The sequence below is a fragment of the Panthera uncia genome, chromosome B1, assembly GCF_023721935.1.
Source record: "Panthera uncia isolate 11264 chromosome B1, Puncia_PCG_1.0, whole genome shotgun sequence".
Taxonomy (NCBI): Eukaryota; Metazoa; Chordata; class Mammalia; order Carnivora; family Felidae; genus Panthera; species Panthera uncia.
Window position 1 is genome coordinate 138,839,272 of NC_064811.1, and position 27,998 is coordinate 138,867,269.

The following is a 27,998-nucleotide window of genomic DNA, read 5'->3' on the forward strand; positions in this document are numbered from 1 at the left end:
CACAGATGTGTGGACCGTTGGTGTATGCAAAGAATCTGCCTGGAAATGCTACTATAGCACTATTTCCAAGGAATGGATGTTGGCAGTTGCATCATCAACTAATTCAGGCAGTATATAGGATCTACCACCAGGCCATTGGATTGGCCTTTTTCTGGATTATGAGTAGGGAGGGGTTTCATTTAACAACTTGAATGATAGATTATATTTGTTTACACTTACAGGTATGTTTACAAGGAAACTTATGCCTTATTTCTGTATTGAAGCTCCTTGAAAAGTCTCTTGCAATCCAAGTAGTCAGAGATGAGTCCTATGTTCTTGGAAGATACTTCTAATAAAAAGTATTGCGACTCCAAAGTATTGTCCTCCTGTGGAGGACAGTAGGTTGAGCATCTGACTCTGATTTTGGCTCAGGTCATGATCTCGAGGTTCATTGGTTCAAGTCCCATGTCGGGCTCTGTGCTGGCAGTGAGGAGCCTGCTTGGGATTCTCTCTCTCTCTCTCTCTCTCTCTCTCTCTCTTTCTGTGCTCCTCCCCTGCTCATGCTCTCTCTCTCTCTCTCTCAAAATCACTAAGCAAACTTAAAAAAAAAAGTGCAGCTCCATTTTTGATATTTCAGTGCTGCTAATTTTAAGCCTCACCCCATTCTCTTCCTCTTCTGACTGACATCTCGGTGAACTGTTTAAGTAACGCCTGGTTCTCCCTCCTTCGGCACAGGTGAGATGTTCAAACCAAACATAATATGTCCTTCTAGAACTGGCACTGCAGCCCCACCCTCTCAACACACAGACCCCAAACTTGTCTTCTTTCCCTGTTTTCTAAAACCATTTTTGAACCTTCAATGGATAGCCATCTTGCTCCCATAAAGTCTTGTGAATAATGAACCTTTTCAAATCTCCTGGTCTGTGTAACATCATTGGTTTTGACATTTGGACCAAATTTTGAGAGGGATGGTCATATCAAAACTTAGGATACTGTACAATCTCTTTTTAAAAACTAAGGAATTTTTGTTATTTGTGTCCAACTACCAGAAGACAGTCTTGTCACTCTGTTTCCAGAAAATTACCTGTAATATGGCATTTACCATGCCTGTTCATGAGGAAGATGTGGAAATCAATATAAATTATTTTGCTGTTCTAAAGTAATTAATCAGACTTCAAGAAACACCTACCACAAAAAAATCTCATTCAGGCTTTTGATGGAAGAGGCAGTAAAAGCTTAAAAAATGGATGAGATCGATCTACACAGATGGATATTTAAAAACTTCAGATATTGGGGCACCTGCATGGCTCAGTTGGTTGGGCATCAGACTTTGGCTAAGGTCATGATCTTGCGGTTCATGAGTTTGAGCCCCACATCGGGCTCACTGCTGCCAGCCTGTCAGTGCATAGCCTGCTTCAAATCCTCTGTCCCCCTCTGTCTGCCCCTTCCCTTGCCTGCACTCTCCCCCACCAAAAAAAAAAAAAAAAAAAGCCCACAAAATTCCAGATATGGGTGCCTGGGTGGCTCAGTCAGTTAAGCATCTGACTTCAGGTCAGGTCATGATCTTGTGGTTTGTGGGTTGGAGTCCCTCATCGGGCTCTGTGCTGACAGTTCAGAGCCTGGAGTCTTCTTCTGATTCTGTGTTTCCCTCTCTCTCTGCCCCTCCCCTACTCACGCTCTGTCTCTCTCTCTCTCTCTCAAAAATAAACATTAAAAAAACATTTTTAAACTCCAGATATATTTCAGTGAAAAAAGCAACATGCAGAAAACTGCACAAACTTGCTTGCATTGATGTAAATACAAACTAAAGAGTGTTTCTTTGTTTGTATATTGGTGTATGCATAAGACATTGGTGGAGGAATACTGAAGGAGCTTTTTAAAATTTATTTACTTATTGTTTAATTTACAACCAAGTTAGTTAGCATATAGTGTAACAATGATTTCAGGAGTAGATTCCTTAATGTCCTTTACCCATTTAGCCCATCCCCCCTCCCACAACCCGTCCAGTAACCCTCTGTTTGTTCTCTATATTTAAGAATCTTTTATGTTTTGTCCCCTCCTTGTTTTTATACTATTTTTGCTTCCCTTCCCTTATGTTCATCTGTTTTGTATCTTAAAGTCCTCAAATGAGTGAGGTCATATGATATTTGTCTTTCTCTGACTAATTTTGCTTAGCATAATACCTTCCGGTTCCATCCACATAGTTGCAGATGGCAAGATTTCATTCTTTTGGGATTGCCAAGTAATACTCCACTGTATGTGTGCATATATATATATATATATATATATATATATATATACCACTTCTTTTTTATCCATTCATCCCATTCATCTATCAATGGACATTTGGGCTTTTCCCATACTTTGGCTATTGTTAATAGTACTGCTATAAACATGCTGCTATAAACATGCATGTGCCCCTTCGAAATAGCATACCTATATTCTCTTGGATAAATATCTAGTAGTGCAATTGCTGGGTCGTAGGGTAGTTCTATTTTTAATTTTTTGAGGAAACTCCATACTGTTTTCCAGAGTGGCTGCACCAGTTTGCATTCCCACCAGCAGTGCAAAAGGGTTCCTCTTTCTCCGCATCCTCGCCAACATCTGTTGTTGCCTGAGTTGTTAATGTTAGCCATTCTGACAGGCGTGAGGTGGTATCTCATTGTGGTTTTCATTTGTATTTCCCTGATGATGAGTGATGTTGAGCATTTTTTCATGACCATCTGGATGTCTTCTTTGGAGAAGTGTCTATTCATGTCTTTTGCCCATTTCTTCACTGGATTATTTGTTTTTTGAGTGTTGAGTTTGATAAGTTCTTTATGGATTTTGGACATTAACCCTTTGAAGGAACTTCTTAAAAAAATGTAAAAATGTAAAATATATATATATATATATATATATATATATATATATATATATATAAAGTAAGCTCTACACCCAACATGGGGCTTGAACTCATAACCCTGAAGTCAAGAGTTGCATGTTCCACCAACTGAGCCGGCCAGCTGCCCCTAAAAGACCTGAATTGTAATGCTAGAGAGAAGCCAGAGGGAATAATGTATTTCATGTCTTCTTAGTCTCCTTTGATCTAGAAGAGTTTTGAGTCTTTCTACTTCATTTAAAATCTTTTTTTAATGTTTATTTATTTTTGAGAGAGAGAAAGAGCATGGGGGGGGCAGAAAAGAGGGAGATACAGAATCAGAAGAAGGCTCCACACTGTGAGCTCTCAGCACAGAGCCCAACGCAGGGCTCAAACCCATGAACCACAGGATCATGACCTGAACCAAAGTCAGATGATTAACCGACTGAGACACCTAGGCACCCCTGTCTGTCTATTTCATGATATTGATATCTTTGACAAGTGCAGGGTAGTCATTTTGTGAATTGTCCTTCAGATGGGTTTGTCTAATGTTCCCTCCTAATTTGGTTCAGGTGTGCCTCTGAGCAGAATCAGCAGAGAACTGATGCTAAACACTCGGTGCATCATATCAGAAGGCACAGGCTGCTGTCACCATCATCACTGGAAATAAAAGCTGAGGTCACTGTGGCTGAGCTGGTGCCTGCCAGAGGATTCTCCCCTGAAAAATTACTGTTATTCTTCTAAATTAATCTTGACAAAGTTTTCATTAAACATGGGGATAGACTAAAGCCTCTCACCCATGCAAAAACTCCAAACATTTCTCTCCCGGGCCTTCTTCCTCAGGAAGCTGCAGAAGAATATAATCTTGCAGGGGCGCCTGGGTGACTCAGTCGGTTAAACGGCCGACTTCTGCTCAGGTCATGATTTCGCGGTCCGTGAGTTCGAGCCCCGCGTCGGGCTCTGGGCTGACAGCTCGGAGCCCGGAGCCTGTTTCCGATTCTGTGTCTCCCTCTCTCTGCCCCTCCCCCATTCGTGCTCTGTCTCTCTCTGTCTCAAAAATAAATAAACGTTAAAAAAAAAAAAATTAAAAAAAAAAAAAGAATATAATCTTGCAGGACAATGGACTAACCTCCAAAGGAGAAGCACCTGGGAAGCTGGGAAAGGGAAATCGCCTCCAGGGAGCCGCCAAAGGAATCCTCCGGGTGACGTCTGGGAGGCAGCCCGTGACAGCTTCTCTGGATCAGAGCAGGTCAGAGGCTCCCCAAGGGGCTTCCGCAAGATCGACATGCTGGAAAGCCAGGTGCATTTGAATGAATGGAGGGCATATTTAGACAATTTTGAATATAGTTTGGAAATAAAATAAGCACAAGGAAGTGGAGGAAAAAACAAATAAATGAGACAATGGAAAATATGGGAGATTATGGGAAAATACTGTGTGCGTAGAACAGAAAAATAATCAGTTCCTCTTACATGGCTCACATTTGAATGGTATTGAAATATGTTATGGACTGAATTATATGCTCCTCCCCAATTCATATTTTGAAGGCTTGACCCCCTAGTACCTTAGAATGCAACTGTATTTTGGAAAGAGGGCCTGGCAAGAGGTAATTCGGGTAAAATAGGGTCATAAAGATGGAAACTTAATCCAGTATGACTTGTGTCCTCGGAAGAAGAGAAGGAGACACTAGGGATGATAGTACACATACAAGAAGAGGCCAAATGCGGGCACAGTAAGAAGGCAGCCATCTATAAGCTAAGAAGAGAGTTCTCAGGAGAAACCAAACCTGTCAGTATATACCTTGATCTTGAAATTTTAGCCTTGAGCAAAGTGAGAGAAAAAAATTTGTTTTTAAGCCACCGTGAGGTGGTTTTTGTTATGTCAGCCCTAGCAAACTAATACAAAATATAAAAGTAGTAGAAAGGTAGAAAAATAATTTTTTAAAGAAAAAACTAATTTAGGACTGTCCGAAATCCTCATTTTTCCAAGTAGGATGTTAACAGATAATGCATCAAACTCAATATGCATACGTAACACTATTAGCATGATATTTGGATTCTAAACTGGAAGGAACAAAGGAAGGAAGGAAGGAAGGAAGGAAGGGAGGAAAGGAGGGAGGAAAGGGAGGAGCAGAAAAAGGAAGAAAGAATAAGGAAGAAAGGAGAATGAAAAAGAAAGAAAGAAAGAAAGAGAGAAAGAAAGAAAAGACAGAGAAAGAGAGAAAGAAAGAAAGAAAGAAAAGACAGAGAAAAAAAGAAAGAAAAGACAGAGAAAGAAAGAAAGAAAGAAAAGACAGAGAAAGAAAGAAAGAAAGAAAGAGAAAGAAAGAAAGAAAGAAAGAAAAAGAAAGAAAGAAAGAAAGAAAGAAAGAAAGAAAGAAAAAGAAGGAAGGGAGGAAGACAGCTGTGCTGTCAGATCAGAGACATTGACTTTTTCTTATCAGCCAAGTTGCTTTCCTGCCTTCTATATACCTGTATACCTCAGCTTCTTTATCTGTAAAATGTTTTCAATGCTTTTGTTAAAAAACCTTTTTTTAATGTTTATTTTTGAGAGGGAGAGAGACAGAGCATGACCGGGAGAGGGGCAGAGAGATGGAGACACAGAATCCAAGGCAGGCTTCAGGCTCCGCATTGTCAGCACAGAGCCGACACAGGGCTCAAACTCACAAACCGTGAGATCATGACCTAAGGTGAAGTTGGACGCTTAACCGACTGAACCACCCAAGTGCCCCAATCTGTAAAATGCTTTGAAAGCCTACATCACAGAAAAGGGTTTACTGAATGTGTTAACAGATAAGTAGAGCATTCTGCATAATAATAGTTAATAATTGCCCAAGTATTCTCTTGTAGCTGCTTCTTACATTCTCGTCCTTAAAGTATAAATGTGATACTTATATAATTATTAAGTCCTGTGTCCTACTTAAAGCCTGCATAAGGTAGCACCCTAGGGACAAATGACTGTACACTTTAGGGAGGAGGTCAATTCAGGAAAAACTAAAATGATGTAGATGAAAATGTCTCAAAGAAAACTGAAGGGGTAAATTCCACTGAGGTGTGCCCTCTGGTGATAATTTATTTTATTGCATATATTCTCAAAGCACCTGTAAAATTACACTTTCTCTACTTAATTCCTGTCTCAACCCTTGTAGATGTGCAGAGACTACAACTGAGATTACAATATGCACTTGACTCATAAAACATATTATCTGGACAGGCAAAATTAACCATCATCAATCAGTTTGGAGAACTGGGTGCCCAGTTCCCAATATACCTACCTAAATTTGACACTGATAAATATATAAAAATTCATCTTTGGAAATGAGAAAAATGGTTGGTAAGAAAGAAATAATTCTGTTGTCTAAGAATTTTTTCAATTTCTACTTAATTATCATAACATTTTTGTACATTAAGCATTATTAACATTCTTTTATATAAGACAGAGATCAGTTTCTGATTTTTAAGTGACAACATTACAATATCCACCAGAATTCCTGGGCCAGTTTCAATGACTGGATTTTATTTGTTTATTTATTTGTTTATTTGCAATTTGTGTACTTCTTTTTATTTTAGGGAAAAAGAGTGAGGGGGAAAGGGAGGCAGAGAGAGAGAAACAGTGAATCCCAGGCAGGCTCCGTACTCAGTGCAGAGCCTGATGTGGCCCCCATCCCACCACCCTGGGATCATGACCTGAGTCGAAATCAAGGGTTCCGATTCCAAACCTGAGAGACTGGCCTCCTTAGCATTTCTGTTGGCATTTTTCCTAGGGGTTTGGTGAAATGAGGATGTGGGGAGGCCAGATGGAGGCTACTGTTGTATTGCAGGTGAAGAATGCTGTAGACCTGATCCAGACTGACACCAGTGGATTACAAAGTGGAGATATATACACTGGCGATTGATTGCCTGTGGAGAATGAGGGAGTGCAAGGAGGCTCCAGGTTCATGATTTGGACATTTGGGTGATTTGAGTTGCCATCTGGAGGTAGGAAAACACTACAGAAGAGTAGGTTTGGGGAGAAATTGAAGTTAAATATTGGTCACATTGGGCTATTATACTGGATTTCATTGAGAAACCCCAGCAGAGAAGTTCAGTACGCAGTTGGAAATCCTGACATTTATGGGATAGGTCTTAGCTAAAGGTAGTGAGTAGCCATCGCAATACAAAGTAAAGCGATTGGACTAGATGAAATCCCGATAGGATTTTGACAAAGGAACAGAGAAAGGCACATGGCCCTTTTAAATATTCTGACGCTACACAATTGCCAAAGGGTCTTCCTTTGCTTATCCTTCAACCAGAGAAATAAACCAATGCATTATACGTGAATCTATTCCTGTTGCTTTCCAAAACAGTATAAATACACCCACATGTGGACACCCTCACACAGGCACAGACGCTATTTCCGGTTCACTCTTAAGGGAGTAACAATCAAGAAGCTACATAGGTTGGTGGAAAAAGACCTAAGCTCTTTAACCAGATTGTTGGGGTTAGATCCACCACTTACAAGATTGGGTTCAGGGCTGGCTGTAGAATGGCTATAATATTAATGTGGTGAAAACTAAGTAACCTAATACAAACCAGGTGCTTAAAATACTGCCTGGCACTTGGAATGCATAAATGACATATCAGCTATTACTATTTTGAGTGGTAAATTCCTTCATCTGCGATACGGTAGAGAAACTAGATGCATATCTTGATATGCAGAAGGCTGAACATATTACTCATGACACTGTCTTAAAAAATATTATTTCCATATCAAATATATTTTCTGGACCAAAAGACTTAAAGAATCATGTTTTTTTGTCTCTTCCTTTCTTTTTTAAAAAATTTTTTTAACGTTTATTTTTGAGAAAGAGAGAGAGAGACAGAGCATGAGTGGGGGAGAGACAGAGAGAGAAGGAGACACAGAATCTGAAGCAGGTTCCAGGCTCTGAGCTGTCAGCACAGAGCCTGATGCAAGGCTTGAACTCATGAACCATGAGATCATGACCTGAGCCAAAGTAAAATGCTTAACCAACTAAAGCACCCTGGCGCCCTGTCTCTTCCTTTCTTAACAAGAAGCCATTTGTCATTACCTCTTTCACTGCTCCAAAACTATTTCCAAATGTTATCAGTAATCTGGTGTTCAACAGTGAAGTAGTTTCTATACGAAACTTTAGGGTTTTTTTGATCTTTTGCGAAGTTGATCTTGCCGACTGTTCTCAGAAAGCACCTTTCAGTCTGACAGGTTAACTTTTCCCCTCTGAGAAGTGGGTGATTCCCAGATTTCTTTCCCCAGCTCTTTTCTCTGTTGACACTTTTGTTTCCTTACCCCAAGTCTCCTTATCCCAGAACAGGCTCTGACAGACAGTTACACCCTGTCGCACTGCATGGATATTCTTGGGAGCAGCGTGTGAAAGCTGACCCAGACTTCCCAATATGCTTAACAGCAAAACCTCTTGGTTAGGATAGACAGGAAGCTCTGATATGTTCTACCCAGGGCTCTTGGCGACTTTATTCACACAGAAGCTGAAAACTATCAGAGGTGTATTGCTAGCCCTGGCTGGTCTTTTTCCTGATCTCATAAACACCAGCTAGGCGTCTCATTTTTTTTTTTTTTTTAACATTTATTTATTTTTGAGACAGAGAGAGAGACAGAGCATGAACAGGGGAGGGTCAGAGAGAGGGAGACACAGAATCTGAAACAGGCTCCAGGCTCTGAGCTGTCAGCACAGAGCCTGACGCGGGGCTCGAACTCACGGACCGCGAGATCATGACCTGAGCCGAAGTCGGCCGTTTAACCGACTGAGCCACCCAGGCGCCCCAGGCGTCTCATTTTTAATAACTCATGCATGAGACTTTTTATGGCTTTCACTACATGCAAGGCCCTAAGCCAGAAGCCTGGAGTACAGAGATCGCATTTGGAGCCCCCATCATCAGAGAACTGACAGTCCAGAGAATGGAGAAACATAAGCTATATAATTTAAGGACTTACTCAATGTGGATGGCTGTCCATTCAAGGAATAAGATAAAACAAATTGCTTCCTCAACCTAGGTCATCAGGCTCCTAAGCATTATGATTCTCAAGTTTTTTCTTTATCTTCCCAGGAACATACTATTAATATACAAATATGTAAGCCTAGGAATTTTTTGTTTTTTTCATTTATGTTACAATACAAACATGCTATGTCCTTTGTTTTAACACTTAAGTATATCTAGAAATATTTTTGATATTTGCATATGTAGATCTATTTCTTCTATCATTTAATTAATTTATTTAACTTTTTTAATGTTTATTTTTGAGAGACAGTGTGTGTGAGGGGGGGAGGGGCAGAGAGAGAGAGAGGGAGACACAGAATGTGAAGCAGGCTCCAGGCTCTGAGTTGTCAGCACAGAGCCTGACACTGGACTCGAACTCATGAACAGAGAGATCATGACCTGACTTGAAGTCAGACTCTCAACCAACTGAGTCACCCAGGCACCCCATACTTCTATAATTTTAAAACATTCACTGCCTCCTTGATATAAAGACAAATGAGATGTACTTGTGGTAGAGGTGTTTTGTTTTTTGTTTTTTTTTTTCGAAGAACCAGTCATGTAATATTTTTATTTATAAATATTAGAAATGCAAAAACAATTACAATACCTTCTGCAACTTTTCCAGGAGAAATGGGGAACCACAAATACAATATTATAATTTTAGAAAACAAGGGTAAATGTCTTATGGTAGTTGGAAAACAAAAACAAATATACCATGGTTCTTGGGATCAGAGTATCCCAAGAACTAACCCGGGATTATATAATATTCTAAATGCAGTTACAGTCACTGCACATAGGCAGAACCCCACTCCATCTGTCAAAACTTAGCTTTGGCTTCAAGACTGCTAATGCCACTAAAGGGAAGCAAGAAATTCTTCTCTACCCTCAAGGTCTTTCAGCTGGACTAAGAATTAAACTTAACATGAGACAGATTAACAGGAGGAAAAAAAAAGCGTGCACACAGAGACCCAATACTAAAAATGAAACCTAAAGAAATAGCAAAGGCGGGCACTTTTTATACATTTTAGACAAAGAGGCAGTAAATTTGTGAGGAGTTGGGGGCACCTGGGTGGCTCAGTTGGTTAAGCATCCAACTTCTGATTTCGGCTCAGGTCATGATCTCATAGTTTGTGAGTTTGAGCCCTCATCGGACTCTATACTGACAGTGAAGCTTGGGATTCTCTCCCTCTCTCTCTCTTCCCTTCCCCTGCTCACTCTCTTTAATTTAAAATTAAAATTAAAATTAAAAAAAATAAAGGGGCACCTTGGTGGCTCAGTCGGTTGAGCATCCGACTTCTGCTCAGGTCATGATCTCATGGTTTGCCAGTTCCAGCCCCAAATCAGGCTCTCTGCGGTCAGCACAGAGCCCACTCCCTCTCTCTATGCCCCTCCCCTGCTTGTGCTCTCTCTCTCTCAAAAATAAATAAACATTTAAGATAAATAAATAACTTTTTGAGGAGTTGACAGGACAAAGAAAACTTATATTTGAGAGTTTCAATTAGTAAGAAATTCTAAACAGAATTTGGGCTAAGGTAGTAAATTAGTGAAAAGTAACAAGGGTTCTTTATACAGCCTTTTTGGCTCTAAATTTCCCATCTCTGGTGATAAGTATGGCTCTTTATCTCCTGGTACAGGGAATGGGAGGGAATCTTTTACATGGGAGATTAATTTCCTGCTTTCAGGGGCACAGGAAGGTGTGAGTGTCCTTCTTGCATGGCTGTGTTTTAATTGGCTATTTATTTATTTTTGAGAGAGAGAGAGAGAGGGAGGGAGTGTAAGGGTTAAATTGTACTGTAGGGCTAACGCTTAGCTTGAAAGACAACAACTTTGTTCTGACACTGAAGGTCAAAAGATAACAACCTTGCTTTTACTCTTGTAAATCATACTTCATACTCTTGTGAATCAGGCTTTACCAATGAAGGAAACAAAAGCTCAAAAAAGAGCTTCAGAGACAAGGTCAAAGAGATCCACTGGTTGCAACTTAGCGGCAGAAAGTCTAAAATAATCACCTCATTCGATAACTGTTTCTGACTCATCTGGCAACTGTTTCTAACTCATCTGGGAACTGTTTCTCTGTTCTGTTCCCAGATAATGATAAAACGATGTGATCGGCTTTAAAAACTCTGTACCCCAGCTGTTCGAGGCCACGCTCTTATCAAGAGTGTTGGTCCCGATCGGTCAGCCTTGCCTCTCATTGTAATAAACTTTGTTGCAACTGTCACTGGTGCCCGTAGCATTCTGTTTCAGGAGTCGTATGGATGCAACAGGAGAGTGTGTGCGTGAGAGCAAGCGACTGAGGTGCAGAGCCTGGAGTGGGACTTGTGCTCACCCAGAGCAGGGCCTGAGTTTACAAGATGTGAGATCATGACCTGAGCCAAGTCAGATGCTTAACTGACTGAGTCACCCAGGTGGCCCCTCTTTTTTTTTTTTTTTTTTTTTTATTTTAGAGACAGAATGTGAGCAGGGTTGGGGGTGGGGAGAGGGGAAAGGGGCAGGGAGAGAGAAAGGGAGGGACAGAGACAGAGACAGAGACAGAGAGAGAGAGAGAGAGACTCTTAAGCAGGCTCCACAATCAGCTCAGAGCCCAACATGGGGCTCAATCCCATGATGGCCCTGGGATCATGACTTGAACCAAAACTGACAGTCCAACTGAGCCACCCAGGCGCCCCTAAGTAGCTTTAATGTGAAATAACTAATATGCCATTTGATATATTTTGGGGTGGCTTGCCCTGACTCCTATACCACAAACACACCAAGTGAGTATCAAATGGTTTATTACTCACATAGTGAGACTCTTTGTGAAGAGCCTTGTGGCTACCAATCCAAGATGGCTTGAGAGAAGGGACAAAGATGACCCGCTGGGGGTTCTTTTGGTGGTTGAGGAGAGGCACTGGGGGTAAGAGCCTCTGCAGCAGGGACTTTCTTAATTAGAACCACCTCACCAAGTCCAGTGAAGGAACATCCAGTCTGTCCTAACAGCTTATCCAGGTGCGGGGCAGGGGGTGGAGCCAGAGGGGTAAGGGTTAAAAGACATCAGCTTCAAACATCAAAAATGAACTCAGACTCTTTAATGCAAGCATTTTCCACTAACATAGGGAGAAGACGGAACAGACAGAATGATTTACAAGGTGGTTCAGGATTCATCTTTGACTAGACTTATCGTAAGCGATTTTGAAGACGGCCCAATGGAAAAATAAGGCATAAGTTTTTCTGAAAAAAATTCACTGAACGTATATAAATGTGAATTATTACTCAAATTGTAAAACGAAATTTCTCCTAACTCATAGTCCAGAAAAATGCCAATGTGCTTGAGGTTTACTGAATCCTCTGTGCCATCCGTACTGGTCCAGAACTGGATTTGCCAGCAGCCATTGTTTGGCACTGGTGATATAAGAGCCCTTCTGGGGAAAGACTCCTTACACACACCCAAGGACCATTCGCCTAGGCCTCTTATTTTTACCTGCCAAAAATGCCTGCCAGCATCAAATCCCTCACAACTCAGCACAGCTGGGTAAGTAGTAAATGTTTGGGGATTACGAGCATCACTCGGTTTCATCTTTTGAAACGTTGCCGTCTTCCTATCTTGCGAGATAAGAAGGTTGTGATGGGCAGTTTCGGGATCGAGGGTCAAATCGACCTGAAATGTGCTGATCATTTTCTGCAGCCCAAAATACTGTGGGGGGAGACTGCAAATCTCCTTCCTTAATTTATATGAAAAGGCTGCTGGGGTCTCTAGGTGTTCATACATGTTGTGGATACTTTCAATGCCGGTCAGTAAATCTAGGTCTGTCTGCAAACACTTCTCGGTTATTGCACTAAGCAGACTCCTGAGTGTGGAATGGTAGTCTGACATCTGGTTTTTGCCTTCAATTACTTTTTCTTGAACACGGTTCTCTTCAATTAATAACCTAATATGAATTGCACCCTGCTCCTTTCCCAAGAAATGCCTAAATTGTTCAAATTCAGAGTGCAGTTTGTATCTTCGGTTTTCGACCTTCCATCTCAACTGAAATAATTTTGAGACTTGCATTTTTAACCCCTTTTCGGCATCTTCAACCTGCTTCTTCAGGGGCTCAATGTAGCTTTTGAGCTTCTTCCTGTGGCGGGCCGCAGCTTGCTCAATGGGCGTCAGGGGGTGGTCCTGGTGGTCGGAGGAGGCTTTGCACTGGGGACACAGCAGCTCCAGGTCCTTCTCACAGAACAGGGCCAGGACCTGATTGTGCTTCTCACACAGGGGTCTCTCGTCCTGCAGTTTCCTCTTGCTCCTGGCGCCGGGAAGCTGCCGGACAAAACCAGTCACGTGACATAACTGCGTGTTCCTCCTGAAGTTCCTGTCGGGGCAGTGGTGGAGGCAGACAGGACAGGGGAGGATGTGCTGGAGATCCTCCCAGCACTGCTGGATGCACTGGAGACAGAAGTTGTGCCCGCAGGCAATGGTCACTGGGTCTCTCAGGTAATCCAGGCAGAGGGGACAGCTGGCCTCTGCGTGGAGCTCAGCCAGGGAGGCTGCAAAGGCCATTGGGTGGTCAGGGTGTGTGTCTAAGAACTCCCTTCAGAAAGGCCTGGATCTCTGGGAGCTAGAAAAGTCAGCAGCCGATGACTCTTCGGCCTTCTCTCTGTTCCTTCAAAAGCTGCCAGGAGGTGCAGGTTTCCCGGATGTGCAACACACTGTAGCCACTCGAGCCTGTTTCCGCTCCTTTCCCTTCAGCTCTGCAGCAGCTGCCAGGAGTTACAGCCCCCAATCAGTCTCTGCTTCTGGCACTTTTGTAACCTTTACTCAATGGCTGGGAATCGAAGCTTGTTATGTAATCCTCTTCTAAGGAAAGAGCCACAACTCCAGGTGGCGATGGAAATCAATGACGTGGGGACACAATTAGCAAAATCCAGATGCGAGCAAGTCTGTGGGACAATTCACCAGGTTCCTTCAAGAGAATAATGAGGAAAAAAAGAATATATATTAAAGAGATAAGGAGCACATATATCATTGGCGATGTTTTATGAGGTTTATTTCCTGTCCTCGAACACATAAAAATTAAAAAAAGATAATTGTAGTTATTTGCATAACTAATAGTGGATATTTGATGATTTTAAAAAAGGGGAATAATGTGGTTTTGTTAATGAAGAGACTCTACATATACTTGAAAGAGACATAGTTTAATATTTACTTATAAACCCTATGATATCTAGGATTTGCTTGACAATAATGAGGGATAGGGAAGAGTGGGGGCATAATTACTGGGTGCATACATGAGATGTTGGCTGAACTGTGCCCTCCCCAATTCATGATTAAGCCCTAACTCCCAGTACCTCAGACTGTGACCCTACTTTTTAAAATAATGTCTTCTTTTTTTTAAGCTTATTTATTTATAAGTAATCTCTACACCCAACGTGGGGCTTGAACTCATGACCCTGAGATTAAGAATCACATGGTCTTCTGACTAAGCCAGGCAGGCACCCCCGTAACCCTATTTTGTGGTAAGGTCTATAAAGCAACGATTAAGTTAACCATGAGGCTGGTCAGGTGAAGCCTAATACAATATGACTGGTGTCCTTACACAAGGAAGAGATACAGGTTTGGGCAGGCGTACAGGAAAAGCCAGGTGAGTAGGAGGCCATCTGTAAGCCAGTGAGGCCTCAGGAGAAACCGAAGCTGATGCCACTTTGATCTTCAACCTCCAGCCTCTGAATTGTGACAAAACACATTTTTGTTGTTTACCTCAACTGGCGTGTGGTATTTGGCTATGGAGCCCCAGGAAACTGACACATTGGGTTCATTATACTATTTTTCGATTTTATAAGCTTAGCATGTTCTATATAAAAACATTTTTTAAAAGGCTAACCATTGTTTTGAGTGTGCACTGCCCCCTCCTAGCCAAGCCAGTCTTTCTCTTCCTTCTTTCAGCTGTAACCCTTATAACTCTCCCCTCCATCCCAAAGTGTCAGATCCCTTCAGCCTGTCTCCCAGGGAAACTTGAGATTCAGGCAGACTTAGGGGTGCCTGGGTGGCTCAGTCGGTTAAGCGGCCGACTTCGGCTCAGGTCATGATCTCACGGTTCGTCAGTTCGAGCCCCGCGTCGGGCTCTGGGCTGATGGCTCAGGGCCTGGAGCCTGTTTCGGATTCTGTGTCTCCCTCTCTCTGACCCTCCCCCATTCATGCTCTGTCTCTCTCTGTCTCAAAAATAAATAAGCATTAAAAAAAAATTAAAAAAAAAAAACACACACAGGATAAAGGGCGCCTGGGTGGCTCGGTCGGTTAAGTGTCCGACTTTGACTCAGGTCATGATCTCTCGATTCTTGAATTCAAGCTCAGAGCCTGTAGCCTGCTGCAGATTCTGTGTCTCCCTCTCTTTCTATCCCTCCCCTCTCCCCTCCCCCCCACCCCCCGCTTGCTCTCTCTCTCTCTCTCTCTCTCTCGCTCGCTCTCAAGAATAAATAAACATTTAAAAACACAGGATAAAAATAGAATTCAATTTGGCAAGGTGAATATCTCATAAAAACCTGCTAATTATTTTAAGTGGCAATAATGGTATTAGACATCACTTAAAAATGATCTTCTAGGTGATATACAAGGAACTGTCTGCAGATGAAATCTGAAGATGCCTAGGGATTTGCCTCGAACTGATAGCACAGGAGAATTGCTGGGACTATACGTAGATTGGAAATTAATTTATAATCGTACACGGAGGTGTCCTGGTACATGGGAATTCATTATAATTTTTCCTACTATTATAGGTAAATGAACTGTTCTGTAATTAAAGCTTTTTTTCCTAAAGGCTAATCTTCCCTTTCTAACCTAGGCAACTTCTACTACCTCCTTTGAGCTTTCTCTCCATCTCAAAGCCCCCTGGTCCCTGCAGTCCTCTCCTCTGTGATCCTAATCCGCCCACATGCTCTTTCCATCCAACCATCTCAGCCCCACCCCCACCTTCCCTGGCCACACTCCTCTAACCCCACAGAAATCTCCGGATTGAGGCTGAGGAAAGGTCTCACTGCCTGGATGTTGTGAGGGTCTGATTTCACCTGTGTCATCTGGGGCTAGTTGCTTGATCCCCAACCCTTTCAGGGACACCTGAAACAAGGGTAACTATCCTCATCTTCCCTTTTTATTTACGTGTAAGTACAAATACAAACCGAGATCAACCTTTTAGATGTTTTGGTTTTAAATAATAGGAACTTGGCGTGACACAGAATTCCACTGTTTGTAACGCTCTTCCCTTAATTGGCTTGCTTCATTATAGATTTCCTGATTATTCTTAACATGGTCCTCAAAATTAGATTAATATTGGATAAAATCATGTTAAAATCCCTGGCACACCTAATAAATCTTGTGATTATCACCCAAAGAAATTCCGTATAGTTGATCACAACATAAAAAGAAATTGGGTGTATATGTGTCCATATGAAAGTATCAGCAAATACTTAATTGATCTTCAGTTAAGTAATCACACACATATATAAACACTTCACCAAAGTTCACCGGTTAAGAAAATGGAACCGCAGGGGCACCTGGGTGGCTCAGACGGTTAGGCGTCTGACTTCAGCTCAGGTCATGATTTCATGGTCTGTGGGTTCCAGCCCAGCATCAGGCTCTGTGCTGACAGCTCAGAGCCTGGAGACTGCTTCAGATTCTGTGTCTCCCTCTTTCTGCTCCTTTCCTGCTCCCACTCTGTCTGTCTCTTCCTCTCAAAAATAAATAAACATTAAAAATTTTTTTTAAAAAAAGAAGAAAATAGAACTGCAATGAGCACGGCGTCTGGCACACAGCAGGTGCTCAGCAGAAGCCCCTGGGACTTTCCCACACCTCCCTCAGGTGGGGTCCAGGTGAGGAGCCAATGTCCAGTCACATGCACACCCACAGCTGCCCCCTTCCCCTACTGACTCCTTCTCTGAACCCACTAAATTATCCACTCTGCGGGCTACAAAATCTCTTGTAAATGAACCCAACCGAGCGCTTCCGGACCTGTCTGAAGCCTCCCAGATCACTGCAACTGGGTCAGTTCCCGAATTTCCGCCCTCATCCACCTCGGTGAGGTGGCCGCGCGGGCCACCCCAGTCCCTGGTCTGCAGCTTGCTCGCCCGGCCCTTGCTCCTGCTCTGCTTCGCCTCTCCTTCTGGTCCCTTCCCTGAGTGCCTGCTCACCTGTGGCCCGAGACACGCTTGCCTGCCCACTGCAGGATCAGGTCTTTGCTCTGTGCTGGGTTGGGAGCTGTGCTGAGTTCTTAAGGCCTCAGGGGCCGCTGTAGGCTCCACCCACCCGGGACTGCAGGCTCCTCCCTTCCTGGCCTAGCACTTAGTCTCGCCCGCTCTGCGTGGGAGGATGCAACATAGTCCATGTTCTCTGTTAACTGTTGTGTTAAGAATCTGACTCAGTTTAGCTTTATAATCTTGTAGGGAGTTTCCCATCCTTTGTCCGTTTGGAAAGACCCCAGGTGCAATCAACCTCAGGGAAATGACAGGCTCCCGACACTCCCCATCTTCCTCTCTGATTGCATCTTCTGGGCAAAAGCTAGATTTGATTGTCCTTTGTTCCCATCTCTTTCTACTCCTGTACTTAAACTCCCCTCTAATTCCATCAGTGATCAGGTTTCTGGATCCACTGAATGCTTTGAAAAATCCTCGTGTCGTTTCTCTCAATTAGATGCATGATTTGCTGAGCAGATGTGGCTTTTTCTCTGTCAGCCTATTCTAATATCTTCAGCCCTTTAAAGGAGGTGTTTCCAGAAACTGTCCTTTCTCTGTTTTCTAATTCACAAACTCATTCTGTAATTCTCAACCTCCACAGGCTCATAAGCAACAGACAAGCTTTCAGTAGCAGCTTCTTTCTTTGTGCTCATTCAGGAGGTAGAGGCTTTTTAAGGAGTTTGATGAATCTTTCCAAATAGTCTATACATAATAAAAGCAAATATTCATATGCTTTATATGTGTTTTTGTATAGAACATTCTTCTTTGTGTATCTCCAAATGACAGCAACCTATATATTCAATGGCTATGTTTCATCTGTTTTTGTCCTGTATGAGCACATATATTTCATTTTTAAAAAATATTTATTTAAGTAATCTCTACACCAAACATGGGGCTTGAACTCATGACCCCAAGATCAAGAGTTGCATGCTTTTCTGAGCCATCCAGGCACCCCACATATATTTCATTTTAAAATGTGTTGACATTAAAAAAATTTTTTTAAATCTTTATTATTCTTGAGAGATAGAGGAACAGAGAGCAAGCAGGGGAGGGGCAGCGAGAGAGAGGGAGACACAGAATCAGAAGCAGGCTCCAGGCTCTGAGCTCTCAGCACAGAACCTGACATGGGGCTCAAACCCACAGACTGCAAGATCATGATCTGAGCTGAAGTCAGTAACTTAATGGACTGAGCCACCCAGGTACCCTAAAATGTGTTGGCATTTTTAAATAAAAATAAAATAAACTTTTGGGGGCACTTGGGTGGCTCAGTCAGTTGAACGTCTGGCTCTTGATTTCAGATCAGGTCATGATCCCAATGTCATAGGATCAAACCCCAAGTCAGGTTCTGCACTGAGTGTGGAGCCTGCTTAAGATTCTCCCCCCCCCCCCCAAAAAAAACAAGCCAGAAAACAAAACAAAACAACAATAATAAATACAAATAAAATACAAATAAAATGTGTTGGCATTTTAAAGGAAAAGCCTCAATGGGAAATATTATAAATATGATGAATGTTTTCTGAAGAACCCCTTCCCCCCAAAAAAAGAACCCCTTCCTTCCCCATTTTCCTAACATGAAAGAAGCTTGAATTTCATGCTGGGGGGCTGGGGAAGATGGTTCTTTGGAACAGTAGTCCGCATCTCCTTGGTTTGCTTTGCTTTCCTTGATTCTCGACTTATTGGCCTGTCCCGAGGTGAGAAGGACTAGCTTGGACCCTTTTACAGACTTAGCAAGCCAGCCAGGTCACAGCCAGCTGGTCTGCATCAGGGATTCCCTAGCAACTGTCGGGACAATTTGTTCCAGGGGCTTCCTCTTGGACTTGACTTCTTTGACTTGCCCCTGCACTAGGCTGCTGGGACAAGAATTCAACAAACTGTGAGTTGATGGACCCTAAAGTAGGGTAAGTCATTCCTGCATGTACAACCAGGAACTCCCTTCCCTTCTGTACTGGCTTTTCCTTGGGGAACAAAAGATGTTTGTTTGCATTTGTCCTGGGCACCCTGCTGGAGAGGGGAATCATCGTTGGAGTTTTACCCATGTTAGATTTGCTTCCTAAAAGGGAGATATTTGGAAATTGGGCTTTAATGATCTCTACAAATATTAGTGACTCTTAGCTTTCTTCCTCCCCTTCTGTTTTCTCCAAATAGAGGGGTTTGGTTTGGGTCTCTTAACTGGTTTAGAAAGCCATTTAGTTCAGTTGGTGAAAATCCTACTTTTGGCGAAGAATGAATATTCACAGAGATACTCTGGGCTTCATTTTGTTTGTTGATGCAGCTTGTGGTACTTTGGACAAAACCAACCATGTTCTTTTTTTTTTTTAATATTTATTTATTTATGGGGAGAGAACAATGGGGGAGAGGAAGAGAGAGGGGAACAGAATCTGAAGGGGCTCTGTGCTGATCGGCTGACAGCAGTGAGCCCGGTGTGGGGCTCAAACTCACGAAGAGAGAGATCATGACCCGAGCTGAAGTCAAACCAACTAAGCCACCCAGGTGCCCCTAAAACCAGCTATGTTCTAATTGGAAAATGGGAAATGACTAATTAATGGATTCATAAATTGTAATGCTATCTTGCAATTAGGTTTGTTTGGTAAAAAAGAGATATTTGGAAATTGGGTCTTTAATGTCCTCTCCAAAAATATTAATGAACTAAAGGCTAGATTTGGTTTATATCTTGTTTGTGTATATGTGTCTGTAAAAGTTTTAAATGTGAGATATTTTCTCTATTGCTCAAAATTAATTTGGAGAGGAGCTCTATTTAATTGTTTTAAAAGCAAGTGCTTATAAAAATTGGGCATTTTAAAATTCAGAAAGACAGAAACTAACCCAAATGTTTTTCAAGTTCACATAATCTGGGATGATGTTTGGAGAACTAAAATTCAAAGGTGTTGATTTAATTAAAATAGACATGTCTTTAGAGTTATCAGCATTAAATATAAAAGTTTCATTTTACCAAAGTTGACTAAATGTCAAATAAACTCATGTTATCTTTGTTGTAATTTGTCAGCAAAAATGACTTCAAATGGTGGTTAATTTTTTCTGCCTCACAAAGTTTTCATGGGTAATTATGTTTTTTCACTGTTTATTTATTTATTTTGAGAGAGAGAGCCCAAGCAGGAGCACAAATGGTGGGGGGGGGGGGGGGGAGGTGCAGAGACAGAGAGGGAAACAGAGAACCCCAAGTAGGTTCTGCACTGTCAGTGCACAACCTGACTCAAGGCTCCATCTCAGGAACCGTGAGATCATGACCTGAGATGAAATCAAGAGTCACCTGGGTGGCTCAGTTGGTTAAGCGGCTCAGGTCATGATGCCACAGTTCGTGAGTTAGAGCCCTGAGTCTGTCTCTGCAGACAGCTTGGAGCCTGCTAAGGAATCTGTGTCTCCCTCGTTCTTTGCCCCTCCCCCACTTGTGTGTGTGCGCGTGTGCTCTCTCTCTCTCTCTCAAAAATAAACACTAAAAAAAAAAAAAAAAAAAGAGTTGGATGCTTAACCCACTGAGCCACCAAGGTTCCCCTTCATGGGTAATTGTTAAGAGCAAATATGTTAAATAAATAGTTTATAGGTAGATTCTTTAATAGCTTCCAAAATCTTTGGTGACCTGAAATTTTGAAGTTTTGCTAGGTTAAATGGTAAATTCAGTTGAATTCATTGGATATATAAGTCTTTTCCAAATAAAATAAAATACTGAAACATTCATTCCTGAACATAGGTTTATCTGCTTTTGGCTTCTTATCACAGAGAAACTAAAGATAAATTTAGGTCTGCTGGTAAACATGTTTTATGCTTTATTGAAAGTTGTACCATGAAAAAACACATTTCTAGAAATTAAGAAATATCTCCATAAATTTTCCAAAGTTCTAAAGAATTCTGGCGTAATGGTTCAAAATTGGTTACTATTTAGTCTTCACTGGAGATTAAGGTTTTAAAAGTTAAAATTCCGTTAAATGTGATTGAGACTGTGAGAAATGATAAGGAAAGCAACTTTGTATGCAGGGAAAATAGGAGGTTTGTAAGAAAGCTATAAGAATGTGAGAATACATTTTTATCGAAGGGGGAAAAAAGTGATTTTGTCCTAAATTGAGACTGATTGTTTAGAGAGGGAAGCCTTATGACAAAATCTAATGAAAAAGAAAGCTGTAGAAAGTTTGTGAAGGAGAATCTTTGGAAAAGAATGGTATGTGTGCATGGTCAGGACTGAATAAAATTGGAGTCAATGAGTATTAACAGATACATTGCTTACTAGTAAGAGATTGGAATTTGGTTTGTCTCTCTGTTAAGATGACAACGTTTCCTTGGACTGTTGGTTTACTCTTAATAAGAAATTATGAACAAAGGGTGATTTTGTTTTTGTTTTTGTCTTTGTTTTTGTTTTTTAATCTACCCCAGAACAAAATGTCTATGTTCTGTCTTCATCAGGTCTTTGATTACTTAAGAAAACTAAATCTTCTCGATATTAAAGGACCTAAGTTTTGCTAACAACTAGATATCCTTCTGTAGAATCTCTTATTGCCACCTGGGCTAAATAGATAATTAAACATTAAGTTTCATAATGAGCTATAATCCTACTTAGGTATGTGCTTTAATCTGATTTTTTAAAAACTTTCTCATAGTTTTTTGTTTTTTTTTTAACGTTTATTTATTTTTGAGGGAGAGAGAAAGAGACCGAGTGCAATGGGGGAGAGGCAGAGAGAGAGGGAGACAGAATCCAAAGCAGGCTCTAGGCTCTGAGCTGTCAGCACAGAGCCTGATGCAGGGCTTGAACCCACAAACTGTGAGATCATGTCCTGAACCAAAGTAGGACATTTAACCGACCCAGGTGCCCCACTTTCTCAGAGTTTTTTAATTAAATGTTTATTTATTTATTTTTCAAGAGAGAGAGCACACACACATGCACAAACAGGGGAGGGGGACAGAGAGAGAGAGAAACAGAGAGAGAATCCCAAGCAGACTCTATGCTGTCAGCATAGAGCCCAACACAGGGCTCGATCTTGTGAACTTTGAGATCATGACTTCAGCCAAAATCTAGAGTCAGACAGTCACTTAACCAACTGAGCCACCCAAGTGCCCCTAAACTTTCTGATATTTTTAACAAACTTACAAAAAAATTCAAATTCTAAATAAAGTCTTTCTAACCAATTAGGCTTGTTTATTTTGTATGTTAAGTTACATGGGAAGCATTGTCAAAGAAATGATGATAAATCCTCTTAGCTTATATTGTGTGGGTAAATGCTGTAACTATTCCAAAAATTATATATAAAATTCCTCAAGTTTTAATGTGCCCTGATATAAGGTAATCACATGTACTCCTAATTGTTAAAATGCTGTGTGTCACAAAAATAACCAAATTTCCTTATCAACTACAATGTAATGAAATCCCATCAGATTTTTAACCATGGCCATTTTGAAGCTTTTGTCGTTTACAATTATTATTTTATGCTGATACACTTACAAATGTGTTTCAGTTTTAAGGAGATTCATGAAAAAGGACTTTTGACAAACACAAGATTCTCATATCTTTAAGATCATAAAACTAAACTAAGAATTTCCAGAACTAATGGAAAAACTGCATTCAAACAGAACAAGAGGGGCACCTGGGTGGCTCAGTCAGTTGAGCATCCAACTTCGGCTCAGGTCATGATCTCACAGTTTGTGGGTTCAAGCCCCGCGTCGGGCTCTGTGCTGACAGCTCGGAACCTGGAGCCTGCTTTGGATTCTGTGTCTGCCTCTCGCCTGTTCACACACTCTCTCTCTCAAAAAAAATAAACATAAAAAAATTTTTTTTTAGAAAAGAACACAAATTAGTAACATTAGAACAAGAATTAGTAACAAGAATTAGTAACAAGAACAAGAATTGAGAAAGATGATTATGGTTTTTATTACTCTTGTCTGAAACATTGACAGCTCTCTAATGTTTGCTTTTCCAGTTTAAGGAAACTGGAAAGTAAACACATTGACATGTTGATGATTTCTCCCTACCTGAACCATCCAGAATTCGGAAACTCTCAGTGAGTATTCTTTCATGGCAATTATAGTTTTTTGCTTAAGTTCAATGAAAATCTTCTCCTTGCAAAAGAACACCATTGAAAACATTGGTTAGATTACCAAGGCTTTGACTGGAATGTCATATTTGAGAGGCATGCAGAGACTCAGATATGACCAGACACCTTTAAAGAAATAAAGTTGAGTTTGGGAGCCAATAGAACCCCTCAGAAATTTTGGCTTGATACATTGCTTACAGAACTCCCAGCAGCCTTACCAAGTGAGTAAAGAAGGTAACTTCTTGGCAAATGTAGGACTCTCAGGATATTTTGGAGACCTCTAGAAGGGAGGAATTTACCCAAAGCTATAGGTATGGCAAGTATTTGGCTTGGCTTCTGGCCTTGGGAGGCTATGAAAAAGTTCAATCTGAAATTCCTTATTTAAATGTTCCGGCAGGGGTGTCTGGGTGGCTCAGTTGATTAAGCATCAGACTCTTGATTTCAGCTCTGGTCTTGATCTCACAGTCGTGGGATAGGAGCCCTGTGTCTGGCTCCACAATGAATGTGGAGCCTGCTCAGAATTCTCTCTCCCTCTTCCTCTGCCCTTCCCCCAGTGGCACATGTGTGCCCACTTTTTCTCTCAAAAACAAAAAACAAGGTAAACCAAAAACCAAAAAACATTCCAGCAAAGCAGAATGAAAAGACCTATGTGGTATTCTTGCCACACTTGTGTAAATAATTAGGCCAGGTGTGTTAAAATTAAATTTATTTTACAAATAAATTAGTCTTAATCTGGCTATCTGATAAATAGGAGGGTGATTTCAGAGAGAAAAATTATGTTTCAAAAACACACCTTTGTGGATGTTAGAGGATGTTAGATTCTAGTTCTGGTTGTCTTTGAGTGTTGGTTGTTTGCCTATGAAACTGGGTTAGAACCTGAATTCTTCTTCCTACTTATCTAGCTATGACTCTCCAAACTAAGGTTTCCAATTTTCTCCCTTCTCTTGACTTGAAATCCCTGAGAACTAAAACTGCTGTCTTTCCTACATCCCTGCAAACTGAAGCTGGACAATGTGAGAGGAATATCAGAGAAATTGTTGCAATAGCTCCCATCACTCTGTGGGCCACTCAGAAGGATCACCAGAGTCATTGCCACTATGAACCAGAAAAATCCGTCAGATTATGTCTGCCTGCACTCACTCCATCTGAGGATGCTTTGAGTGCAGCACCTAAAAATCCTCTTATTGGCAGCATTTAGACTCAGACACTAGATTTATAATTTGCTCCACGCTGTGTTTTTCTATTGTTTCCTTAGAAATGCCTCTTATTAATTACCCAGGTGCTTGCTGAACAAGGCAGAGTCTATACGATAGTTAAACACCACCTGCTGCACTTACGTTTTTTCCTCAGAAGAACCCATATTGACAAAATTAGACAACAGACTACTTGCCTCCAACAAACCTTGGAACGTGAATCAGAATAGGAAACTGGTTCTCAAGGCCCTTTCCCTGGATTCCTAAAAGAATTTATTTGATTTTAGGGGTGCCTGAGTGGCTCAGTTGGTTAAGCGTCTGATTCTTGATTTTGACTTAGGTCATGATCTCATGGTTTGGGAGTTCAAGCCCCACATCAGCACAGAGCCTGCTTGGGATTCTCTCTCTCCCTCTGTCTCTGCCCCTCTTCCTTGTGCTCTCTCTCTCTCTCTCTCTCTCTCAAAATAAATCAATAAACTTATAAAATAAATAAATGGAATTTAAAAAAGAGAATTCATTCAATTTTAGGGGGACAAATGCCTAGGGTTGCTTCTAAGACCCCAATGGCAAAAAGAGCGTTCTGGAATATTTCATAAGTCTGGTCAAATTGTTCTATTCCACAATTGCCTCTCTTTGACCCTGTCCAACAAGAAGCAGTCAGATGAGAGGTGATGTCCCCTTGTCCTGATCCCTCAAGATTATGGAACGGAACGTTGATGTTGGGGAATTATAACTTAGCATGACTAGCTCCACGTTGCTTCTGTTTCCCTGCTACTGTGCCCTGGAGCTTAGAAACTTCTACTTGGCCCTGCACATAGACATGTTGCAGCTAAGATTTGCAAACTTCTGCTTTTCACCTGAAATATATCTCGCCCAAGGAGATAAGGGAGTACATGTAGAAATGACTATGCTATATTTAAGATTCACAGAAAAGATATGACTAGATTCCTCTACAGTAAGATCAATTGACTAGAGACAAAGAACTTACACACCTTCCTCAGATATAATCAGAGGTCAGCCATCTTTTGGCTCCCTCCCCTTCCCACTTTTCCTAACATAAAAGAAGCTCAAATTTCATGCGGGGGGGGGGGGGGGGGGGGGAGATGGTTCTTTGGGACAACAGTCTGCCATCTCACAGGTTTGCTGGCTTTCCAGATAAAGTCACTTGCTTTGCCCCCGGCATCTTGCCTCTCGACTTATTGGCTTGTCATGTAGTGTGAGCAGAGGAAGCTTGGACTTGGGTGACATAGCTACATTTTACTAACCACGTTATATGCGCTGTTTCAAGTGTTTGTTTAAAAATCTAATTGAAAAATAAATAAATAAACAAATAAATAAATAAATAACTATCTAATTGAATCTCTGTAGCTAACTTCTGAAGCAGCGACTATTATTATCTTCAGTATACAGAACTGAGAAATGAGCTTACAATGGGTAACTTAGGCAAAGTCCAATATGATTGTGTTCTTATAAGAACAGGAAGAGGCATTGTGGTTGCATGGGTACATAGAAGAAGCCATGTGAAGACACAGGCATAAGCAGGCCATTGGCAAGCCAAAGAGAGAGGCCTCTGAAGCAAACGAACCCACGACACCTTGATTTGGACTCCTGGCCTCCAGAACTGGGAGAAAGTAAAGGCCTGTGGTATTTTGTTTGACCGCCTTGATGATTAATACAGGTATCACCACTCTTTTGAATACTGCTTAGCTGAATGGTGTGAATGCTATCACACTGTAATTTTATCTTATTTTTATTTATTATTTTTTAAGTAAAATAGCTATTTATTCGGCCCCTTGTCATGCCAAAATGTTTTGTACATATACCACTATAATTAGCATGTCCTCTGTAACAGGTAAAATTGTACATCAAATTATATTTCATGTTACCTGATTATATAAAAAATGTAAAGCAAAAATGATTTATCAATTCCTTTTAATGTTACTAGTAAACAATTCAGCAGTGGAAATGAAGCACAAAATCTTTGTAAAAGATGACACAGGGAGAGGGGTGCCTGGGTGGCTCAGTCGGTTAAGTGTCTGACTTCAGCTCAGGTCATGATCTCACGGTCAGTGAGTTCCAGCCCCGTGTTGGGCTCTGTGCCGACAGCTCAGAGCCTGGAGCCTGCTTCGGATTCTGTGTCTCCCTCCCTCTCTGAACTCTCCCTGCTTGAGCTTGGTTTCTGTCTCTCTCTCAAAAATAAATAAACATTAAAAATTTGTTTTTAAAAATAAAAAAATATGGCACAGGAAGAGCAATAATGTAATTCTCATTTAAATTGTCATTATTTGCTATGAATATACAAAGACAAATTTCTCAAATGTTATATTCACTGAGATTCTGGCAATAGCTTCATGTAACAAGACACAGCATCCCAGGCCTGCCACTCATCTTGTTTATGGTAAGTCTCAGCTTCAATATGAAGCTGTCTAAAGAAAAAAAAAAAAGTCAAAAGCCTGCTTTTTTTTACATGCTAAGTATCTCGGGAAGCATGCCATTAAACACAGCATGGATTTTAGGTAGCAAGAATGAGGAGTTAATAAAAGCTAAACCCGGCAGCCTAAACAAAAGGCATACAGAAATAAAATAACGAACACTGGGTGCGTAAAATTTTCCTGACTGGTTAAAACTAACAGCATAAAACATGCATTTTAGAACTTTTCGCTGTCAAGTGCAAAAAGTACCAGTGTCTATTTGCAATGATTCCTCTCCAAAGCCAGAGCGTAGTCAAAATTAATTCAAATGCTGTAACACATTCTAATGCTAAAAAAAATACAGTATCATCGAAGGGGAGATAAATCCCAGAGCTTTTGGGGCTTTGTCGTGCTGCAAAGGGCTGTCACTCTGATTCATTGAAAGCAGCAAATGACAAGAGTCCAAGGATGTCTAAGGGCAAGACCGCTGTACCCACAGCTCTGACCTCCCCATGAAGCATGGCTACTGTGTCCACAAACATAGGATGTATGAAGAGAAAAGGCACGCTACTCTGCTAGCTAAAGAGAGAGATTGAGAACCACCCCTCCCCACCCTAAAAGCTCCTTCCCTAGGTAAAAAAGTATTTAAGAGGAGAAAACTAAAATATGCTTATCTACAGAGTAAGGATTTTGAAACATCAATGTAATCCCTATTTCAAAATGTTAACTAGAGTCATCTGATCATTTCTGATTATATCTTAATGATATATCCAGATTCGATTTCTGTTGATTTATCATTAGATACTTCTAATCAAAAATATTAACTTTAGGGGCGCCTGGGTGGCTCAGTCGGTTAAGCAGCCGACTTCGGCTCAGGTCACGATCTCACGGTCCGTGAGTTCGAGCCCCGCGTCGGGCTCTGTGCTGACAGCTCAGAGCCCGGAGCCTGTTTCAGATTCTGTGTCTCCCTCTCTCTGACCCTCCCCTGTTCATGCTCTGTCTCCCTCTGTCTCAAAAATAAATAAAAACGTTAAAAAAAAAATTAAACAAAAAATATTAACTTTATCCCCAAATATCTTAGCCAGTAGTGCAACTGCAATGTATTATCTCCCAGAGTCGTTAAGCACTGGAAGAGAAAAAAAAACAGATGTTCAAGCAGCAGGCAACAGTTACGGCCCTTTCACACAACGGCCTCTGAGTGACTATTGAACAGTCCGGGAATAATTGTAAAGACAAGACAATTCATGCATTTTAGTAATTATGTCATAATTTTCAGTTGAAATTTTCTTAGACATTGCACTTTGTAAGGGAATCCTGATTTTTCTTAATG

The 27,998-nt window shown here is 41.2% G+C and overlaps 1 protein-coding gene across 1 annotated transcript; it reads right to left on the bottom strand.

Annotated features, from left to right (window-relative positions):
• Nucleotides 1-11,981: 11,981 nt before the first annotated feature.
• LOC125922459 (tripartite motif-containing protein 75-like) lies at nucleotides 11,982-13,367 on the bottom strand. The gene has a single exon (XM_049630064.1). The coding sequence runs from the start codon at nucleotides 13,365-13,367 to the stop codon at nucleotides 11,982-11,984; it is 1,386 nt and encodes a 461-aa protein (XP_049486021.1).
• Between the last annotated feature and the right edge of the window lie 14,631 nt (nucleotides 13,368-27,998).

Coding starts and splice junctions, on each gene's coding strand:
- LOC125922459 (XM_049630064.1), bottom strand. CDS start 13,367: ATGGCCTTTGCAGCCTCCCTGGCTGAGCTCCACGCAGAGGCCAGCTGT.